At 39.4% G+C, this 8,814-nt stretch overlaps 1 protein-coding gene across 1 annotated transcript in view; it reads right to left on the reverse strand.

Annotated features, from left to right (window-relative positions):
• The window catches only part of LOC103214090 (ABC-type organic anion transporter ABCA8-like), a 59,436-nt gene that overhangs the window by 13,144 nt on the left and 37,478 nt on the right, over positions 1-8,814 (reverse strand). The window contains exons 20-25 of the mRNA XM_007959892.1: positions 6,858-6,965; positions 4,992-5,165; positions 4,684-4,797; positions 2,367-2,489; positions 1,362-1,427; positions 856-947 (exon numbers count right to left, since the gene is read on the reverse strand). Of these exons, the coding sequence (XP_007958083.1) occupies positions 856-947; positions 1,362-1,427; positions 2,367-2,489; positions 4,684-4,797; positions 4,992-5,165; positions 6,858-6,965 (677 nt within the window). The remainder of the gene's footprint in view (positions 1-855; positions 948-1,361; positions 1,428-2,366; positions 2,490-4,683; positions 4,798-4,991; positions 5,166-6,857; positions 6,966-8,814) is intronic.

The following is an 8,814-nucleotide window of genomic DNA, read 5'->3' on the forward strand; positions in this document are numbered from 1 at the left end:
TTGCCCAACCTTCCTTCTGAGGAGTGGCTGGTGGGTTTGAACCGCCAGCCTTCTGGTTAGCAGTCAAGTGCCTTAGGCACTATGCTACCAGAGCTCCAGTCAGTCATAAAACTAGCATGGTACAGGAGACAGAGACAGGATCAGATCTTGCTGGTCACATTCTTTTATGGTGCAGGGGAAAAAAAAAAAAAAAGTCTCTGCTTTTAAGACCCCTTAATACCAGGGCCAAGGTACCTAGGTGGCACAATGCACCCTGGACTACTAATCTGAAGGTTGGCAGTTCAAACCCACCCAGTGGCACTGTAACAGAAAGGCCTGGCAATCTGCTTCATGAAGATTATAATCAAGAAGAGCCTATAGAGCGGTTCTGTTCAAAACACACGAGGTGACCATGAGTCAGGATCGACTTGATGGCAATGGGTTTGTTTTTTGGCTTCGATACCAAGGCAAGTCCATGATCTACCAACCGCACTTCTCATTCCCTCAGGAAAAGAGCACACTTATTTTTGGTTTTGGCCTGCTGCTCACTGTATCCCTCCTTCCTGGATTGGCAGTATTCCACCAACTGCCAGTCTATTAAAATTGATTGCTGTTTAAACTGAGCCTGTCTCATGGGGCTTTCCTAGTGCTCACTGCACACACACTGTCAATGGAGCCCTAATTAACTGGTTTTGTTAGTTCCTCCACTAGATTGGAACCTTGGTTTGGTACCTAGATCTCTGCTACCTGCATGAGTACAGTGGTTATTCTTTTAGCCTGTCCCAGTATGTAAATAGATTGGTTTCTGCATGAAGAAATATTTTTGAATATTGAACAATGAAATAAAAGACAGAATCCAATTTGATTTCTCCCAACCTAAAGACGGGATCCTTTCTCATTGTTTTCTTTCCAAACTTCCATTCCAGACATCGCAGAATAAAAAGGAAGATAATAAAATGAAGGACAGGCTAGGGATAAAGAGAGAATCACACTTAGAAACACGAAAAATCACTGATTCAACATTATAGGTGAATTAGGAATACTTGATCTTCTACACAGAAACATTTGGCAAAATCATTACAAAATGCCTAAGAATCTATTTGGTAAATTATGAAATTATCAAATCCATTTTCAAAATTGTTTATAGAAATGCTAGAAACAAATATAATTATGTAATAGTTTTACTTTATGTCATTTTGTCTAATGGTAGTATGGTATTCATAAAATTTGGGAAACGTATTATCTAGTCAGTGAATCTTTATAAAAAATTTGTTCCATGATATGTCTGTGAGCTACAGATATCTATACCCCCATCTTAATAAAAGCTTCAAGTGTGTTACAGTGAAATACATAGTAATTTTTAAATGAGAGTGTATGCTTACAATTAGGAATACCAGGAATGCCTCTACGCCACTTGAATTTCCATTAAGTGCAGAAGATGTGAAAATCTGCAAAAGGAAAGACAATGGTTAATTGTAATGGTTAATGTAAAGTTTTCTGTTTCATTAATTTTATCCAAATAAATGTGATTTGGTCCATTGAACAGCCCTTCTGACATCATCCCTGCTTCTACCACGCATCTCTGATATGTATCAGTTCCAAAGTGTGGAATGAGGGTGTGTCTTTGCACTCCCTATGTCTACAAGCCACTATGCTTTTATTTGAAGCAACAGAACTTAGCCAATGAGAGCCTGGTGAGAGACTCCAAGGCATCTAGTTGGCACAACCCCTGACAGTGAGGGAGATGGGGCTTATCCTCTGTACATAGAACTTCACACATTTTTTTGTACATATTGTTCCCTTTGTGGTGTCATCTCCCTTACTTTCCCTTCCCAATAGACAGAGGTGCTCTTAGCCTGAGGTACAAGAAAAGATAGCTCTGATAAGTACTTTTCTAAGGAGAGAGATGGTCCATAGTTGTCACCAAAATCTCCAAGGGGTCCATTACCCAGAACACTTCTCACTCCCTATGATGAAAATTACAGACAGTGTACGTATATTGTATCTTCTTTCCTTTTGTAGAAATACAGTTATCAATCAGCTAGAAGAAAATGGTCTTTATTCATCTGAGGTGCTTTTCTAGAACCCTTAAATTACAAAGATAGGGGCATTTCTTTTGTCTCCTGCTGAATAAAACTGAGAAATGCCCAGGAGTGTGTAAAGTCCCAGAATGAGTGTAAACACTGTTCTGTTTCCCAGCACCCATTGCCCTTTCTCTCACACATATTAACAAGGGCCGGACTTCTGATTACAGGTCAACTGGAGCACATCTGGGGAAACCTTCCAGTGGTGTGCATGTTTAGCATGTTGTAGAGTCCCATACTAAGCAAAGCTTACACAATTGGTTATAAATTTCAGGACACAGGGACAGAGGTGGCATTACTTACTTGTAAAGCTAAGAACATACAGCCAATCAGTGTGGCAGGTGGGATGAAAAAGGTGATGCACAATAATATCTCATTACTTCCATTACTTCCTAACAGAAATACAATCACAGAGAACATGATGATCTAAAGAAAACACAAATATGCATGATAATCACTCTGAATTTCCATATATTCCCCAAATTGAGATGGCTTATCTTGGAGATACTCCTAATTTCAACTCCAGCCTCATAAACCAAGCTGAAATCAACATCTCCATTAACATTTTTTCTTAGTGGCTTAGCCAAATTCCTTTGGTCACAAAGGAGACATCCCTGGACATACCTAGGATCTGATATATAGAGTATTTTAATTATAGAAGTGGAATAAAAGTTAGTGTAATATTGTCTTTGGAGCTAAAGTTCAGAATGGTAGGTAAACAATAACCAGAGGAAAAATTAAAATTGATCTGAAACAGAAAAAGAGGAAGAAATGAAAGGAGCCTTTGGTTAACTGTACCAATAGAGGACAGCAAGCCTTTAACAACTTGGAATGGCTTAGGTGGAAGTACTAAAATACAAAATTCAAGGGTAAGAGAAAGTAAAAGCATACCTAAAGCACTCATACTTTCCCTTCTAGACCACTGCAAAGATTCCAAGTTTTTATACTTATTTCTCTGTATTTCAAATTATCATTTTCATAGCTATTAGAGTCTGTGGTAGTTATGTTTGTGTGTCAACTTGGCTGGGCCTGGTTGAGTGGCTGGGCAGCTGGTGGTAGTTATTCCCCATGATGAGACTGGCAATCACCTCCATGGTGGGACCTACCACAAGCAGCTGAGTAGCTGCCTTTGGAATGTGGTCTGCTTCCTGTATATAAGGAGAAGCTTTGAGAATGGTCTCTAGCCTATGGCACGCTTGGACCCTGCGTGTAGCCATGTCATTGCTCAGCAGCCTTCTATGTTCTGCAGACCTTGGGACATACAATGGACTTAAGTTAATGGCCTGCCGTGTGGTTTGGTAACATCGGGACTGTGCCTTTTTACTTGTTAACCTCGGGGCTTCTCAGCCTCAGCAGCCTGCACCTAGTGAAGAAATGCCTCTAACTCCAGTGGGTTGGGCGCAGGAGGCAGAGCTGGACCCCACGGTTGAGGGGCTTCACCCAGCTTGGACTTAAAGCCTCCAAATTGTAAGAATAAACTCCTGTTTGTTTAAGCCATCCCATTTGTGGTATATTCTTGTCAGAGAGGTAATAGGTAACCAGAACAGAGTCTATCTCTGATCATACTTATCTTGCACACTGAAGGCTTGCATGATATCCCACAGCCTGTAGAATAAATCCTTGAGCACGTGATTTAAGGGCATTCCTGGTTCCAAGCTTTATTTTCCCTGTCCATGACTAGGACCATACCCATCCTGCATCTTGTGTTCTAGCCTAACCCACACACTAGATTATCACCAGTTCTGAAGACTGGGACTTCCTCCCCTCCTGGGTTTGGTTCATCCATTATTTCCTATTCACACCTCAATCTTCTCCAACTATTGAAAATGCACTCATCTTCTGGTTTAACCCCTAAAGAAAATCTCGTCTGGTCTCATTTTCAGAAACGAACCTCTCCTTTCTCTGGTTTTCCCTCTTTTTTACTAAATTGTACTCAGTTTCTAAACAGAAGATACCTCAATGTAAAGGTAGGAGATACCTCAATGAACATCTTTTCCTTATCAGCCTGTTAAAGTAAATGTGTTTACTTATCAGTTTACTTTCTGAGAGCTTTTCCAGGCCGACACTGTCTATGTAATCTTTTCTCCATTATCATTCTTACTCTGCATCCCATTGTGGATGCCAACACGTGTTCGTTAAATTAATAATTTACTTTTGGCATCCTGAAATCACAGGGAATTAGAACAGACACTCATGAATTATGCATATTTTCCTCTCAATTTTAGACAAAAGAGGTGTGGCTGTCTGGAATGAATTCTCAGTAGGGAGTTTGGAGAACTAGTTTCTAGTTTTAACTTTGCTGCTAACAGAATCTGTAATCATGTGTATATTTTGGGCTTTAGGCTTTTTTCTTTTTCATTAAAGATACATTTGGTCCCCAGGTTTCCTTCTAGATCAGTATTTATGGTCCTAAGGGCAATTTGGCCAGTTTTAAAGAATGAGTAAATGCAAATAGGAAGAGGAAAAGATGCAGATTTTTAAAGGGATCCATATATAATGCCAACTTAAAATATCTTAGACTCTCACCCTAATTTATCATTCTACGTGGGGTAAAATATAAAGAAGTAGCTCGATTGTATATTAAATGTATAAAATGAAGATTCACAAGAAGCATACTTACAATATGGAAGGAAAAGGACCAAATCCCACTGTTTTTCCTCCCATTTCGAGAAATGAATGCAATTATATATGTCAGAAAGATAAGTGACATGGCATAACCAATAGCACACGGCATCTGAAAGCAACAGGAAGGTTAAGTTTAAGACCAATGCAATCCAGGAAAACATTTGGAATCCAAAACATTTTCACTGCACAGGATTTTACAGTTTTAATTTATGACAATGTAAAGGTCCATTAAAAGTGCTGGTATTGTCAAATTCTCTAGTTAAATCATACAATGATATTTGCTCTTTGGCTATTGTCACTTACTTGTATAGTCTGACGTAAAATTTTATGTATTGCCACTTGGGAGTTTAAAATGTAGTCCACTGAATACATGAAAAGGAAGAGTAGGCAGTACAATGGGACATCCACCAACGCCTGCCCAAACCAGTAAGCAGACGGGAAGAGCCCCGATATCCGCAGCTGAGACCGGGCTTTGTTCTGATTAGGACACAGAAAAGACACCAAGTGGTATTTCAGTTAAAGTTTAAGAAATTGTCGATTGGTAAGAAAACACTCAAATAAAACCTTCATATGTAATCATCTGTACCATACCTACCAATGTCACCTGGATTAAGGGATACGGGCAGTTCCAAACATAAATAATCAGTTGGATGCTTTAATTAATGACACTGATGCTCCTCACAGATCTGGTACAGATATGTGAACAAAGACCTGAGAGTAATCAAGCTCTGAACACTGAAGTAAACAAAACAGTGACATAATGACTCACAGGGGGATGAGGGCAGAGTATATCCAAGGACCTGACTTCCCATCAGAATGAGTCTGCATTGACTTTATATTGAGGACTGCCCTACAACTACAGTGGGAACCTTTTGGGGTGTCTACCAAGTAGGAGTCCTGCTGGCCCAGTGGTAAGGAGCTCAGCTGCTAACCAAAAGGTCCGAAGTTCCAGCCTACCGGTGGCTGAGGGAGAAAGACCTGGCGCCTGCTTCTGTAAAGATTACAGCCTTGAAAACCCTATGGGGCAGTCCGACCCCGTGCCATAGGGAGGCGATGAGTCAGAAGTACCTGCAGGCAAGCAGCAATAACACCACCACCAGATACACGGTATCTGCGGAGAACTCTCCCCACTTCTCATAGAACAGTCCCGTCCTGTGGAGATCTGGAAATCGTTCCTCTCACAGCTTCCTACCTGTTCTTTGGCTGCCTTCACCCTGTAAATACTCAGCTTAGTGTTCACCATCAGACCTGTGAGACTCCAAGACAGATTTTGAGAGCACTGACCCCATGTATCTGATATTCTGTCATGTAAATTTTAGCCACCGCCACCTCAGTCTTCTCCAATCCTGAACTCCGTATTCTCATTTCAGGAAAATTTAAGTGTTTTCCTTGGATTTCTCCTCTTTGCACTATGGTCCAGAACATGGCTCCAGAAAGACAGATATCATAGGGTTCACATGATTTCCTTCCATCTTGTAAGTGATCATAGTCCTCTACTGCCCATTGTCAAAAATCCAATATTCTGTCCATTTTCCTAGTTATTCACCGTGAGAGACCAAGTCAGGCTCTAATTTCTCCAACATGGCAAAGTCAAATTCCTTTCTATCTATCTATAAATCTGTGTGTGTGTGTATAAAAGCATAGTGCCTTCACAAAATACCTTCTGGTGGGGAGGGAGCAACTGGTAAGCATGCATAGACAGGGTGTGTTATCTGCATAAAAATATGTTATTTCCTTTATTTTATAAATATGCATATTCCCTTTAGGAGCTCTGGTGGCATAGTACCTAAGGCACTTGACTGCTAACCAGGAGGCTGGTGGAAATGCCAGCCACTCCTCAGGAGGAAGATTGGGCATCTACTTCCTTAGAGACACCACCTCGGAAAACCAAGGAGGGGTTGCTATGACTTGGAAAAACAACTTGATGGGAATGAGTTTGGCTTTTTTTTTTTTTTCTTCTTTATATATATACATTCCCTTTAAATGTGTGTGTGTGTGTGTGTGTGTGTGTATGATATTTCCTTTTGTTTTTAGAGCTTGGATTTTATTTATGAATTGGCTGTTCCATATGTAAGCATGTATAAGGATCCTGTGGAAAAATACTGTAATTACATTGCCATCAGCTTCTAAGTATATGAAACAATGGAAGTTTCAATTATTAATTATTACCTTATAATCATCAATGCTGCTCATGGCAATGTACGGAGGACAACTGGCTGCCAGAACCAGCCAGAACACAGTAAAGCTCAGGTATTCAAAGGGACTGTGCTCTTCCTCCTGAAATTGCAAATAACATAATGAGCTCAGCAAACAAATTCAAAATTAATTTTCTGGAGCACATTTTTTAAAAACACTATACTGATCATCAGTTATTCTACTTTAGGTCCCTTTTGAGATTTCCCAACTCTCCCACTATCCATCCAGTTTTAAAGCTTGACTTTTGGCTCTATACCCAAATTTATGGAAAAGGAAACTGATTCAAAGGAGGTCAATGAATTTATAACATTATACAGAAAGTAATGAGGTGAAAACAAGATTTCTTCTTTTCATACCTTATAATTCCAAAATTTATCCTGATGCTAAATAATTACCACAGTTAACACATTCAATTTCTTAATCTTGAATTATTTCAAATGAGTGCTTGACTAAAATATCTCGTAGGTGTTTTATGGGAATATAACCTATGTTTGTAGGTAGACCCCAAGATCAGATAGATGCTCGTTGAGGACTCAAAACTAGAGAGGAAGTATGAAGCAAAAGTTTTGCCATTAGTTATAACATTTTCTGTTCCTGTTTTTAATAATCTTCAAGAATAAAAGATTTACAAACTGGCTTGAAAGCTAGTATCCATGTTACTATCATGATTCACACAACTGTTGTTTAACTAAGAACATTATTGAAGAATGTCATGGCTAAAGGCTGATGGCCTTCATCCTGTCCATCAGAAGGACGGACACTCATTAACCACAGGATGAGGAGGTTGAAAATTATCCTCAAAATCCTTCCAGAACACCCTGCAAACTGGATGGATCCAGTACTCAGTGGTTCAGTACTCCGTTGACTTGGGCCAGACAGAAGTGAGGTCTGAAAACTACAGAAAATTCTCTCTTTTGGAGCAATGAGCTGGTAAAGTCCAATACAGAATAGCATGTGTTGTCAGAGACATGCTGAAGTTAATATGATGAATACATAAGCACAAGGTTAAGTGGGCTGATACCAGACTCACTCTAGCAAAAACAAGATGTTTCTGTAGATGGAAGTCTCTTTGCTTGGACAAGTTTCTGGCTCATCATTATTGAAAAGAATTTTTCTTTCTGAGCACACAGTGAGGTAGGGTATGAGAAGGTAACTCAAGGTCTTGTTGGTACATGTGAAAATAATGGATACATGTCCACTTTATACACTCATGGACAAATGGCTATTGGCTATTTCTATTATCATAAGATCTCAGAGTAGAGTAGGACATAGATCATTTGATGACTCCCGAAATCCATTTATTCATTTAACAAGTAATTTACTCAGTGCTTATCATGTTCTAGCCCTATCCCTATGTAAAGAGCATTATATGGTAGTAAAAAAATCTGTGATCCCTACAGTCAAAGAACTCTCTAATAGAAAGAAAAATATTAATTAAATAATCTAAAGTGACTCGATGGCACATAACAACAACAACAAAGTGAATAATCACAAACTGTAATAGGTGTAATATGTGTGCTGGGCCAACTTCAGGTGTCCAAACTTTAGAGTCTATACATTTCACGCATCTGGGATTTGTTTTGAAATAGCATTTTCTTATCTGATATATGGAAAAGCTCCTTTGGGAGGTCTGGAGTGGGTCCAGGGAATATTTATTTTTATGAGAATGTGGAGAAATTCTGATGTAGCCAGTCCCTTGTAGCTTGAACTTTGTCTTAATTGTTTTTCTTTTGCAGTTTTTTTTAAAGTAATAATAAAGCATATCTATCCACCCATCCATCCATCCATCCATCATCCATCATCCATCCATCCATCCATCCATCTATCCATCATCCATCCATCCATCCATCCATCATCCATCCATCCATCTATCCATCATCCATCCATCCATCATCCATCATCCATCCATCCATCATCCATCCATCCATTA

The sequence above is a fragment of the Orycteropus afer genome, unplaced genomic scaffold (assembly GCF_000298275.1).
Source record: "Orycteropus afer afer isolate SDZICR_OR568_19922 unplaced genomic scaffold, OryAfe1.0 scaffold00018, whole genome shotgun sequence".
Classification (NCBI taxonomy): Eukaryota; Metazoa; Chordata; class Mammalia; order Tubulidentata; family Orycteropodidae; genus Orycteropus; species Orycteropus afer.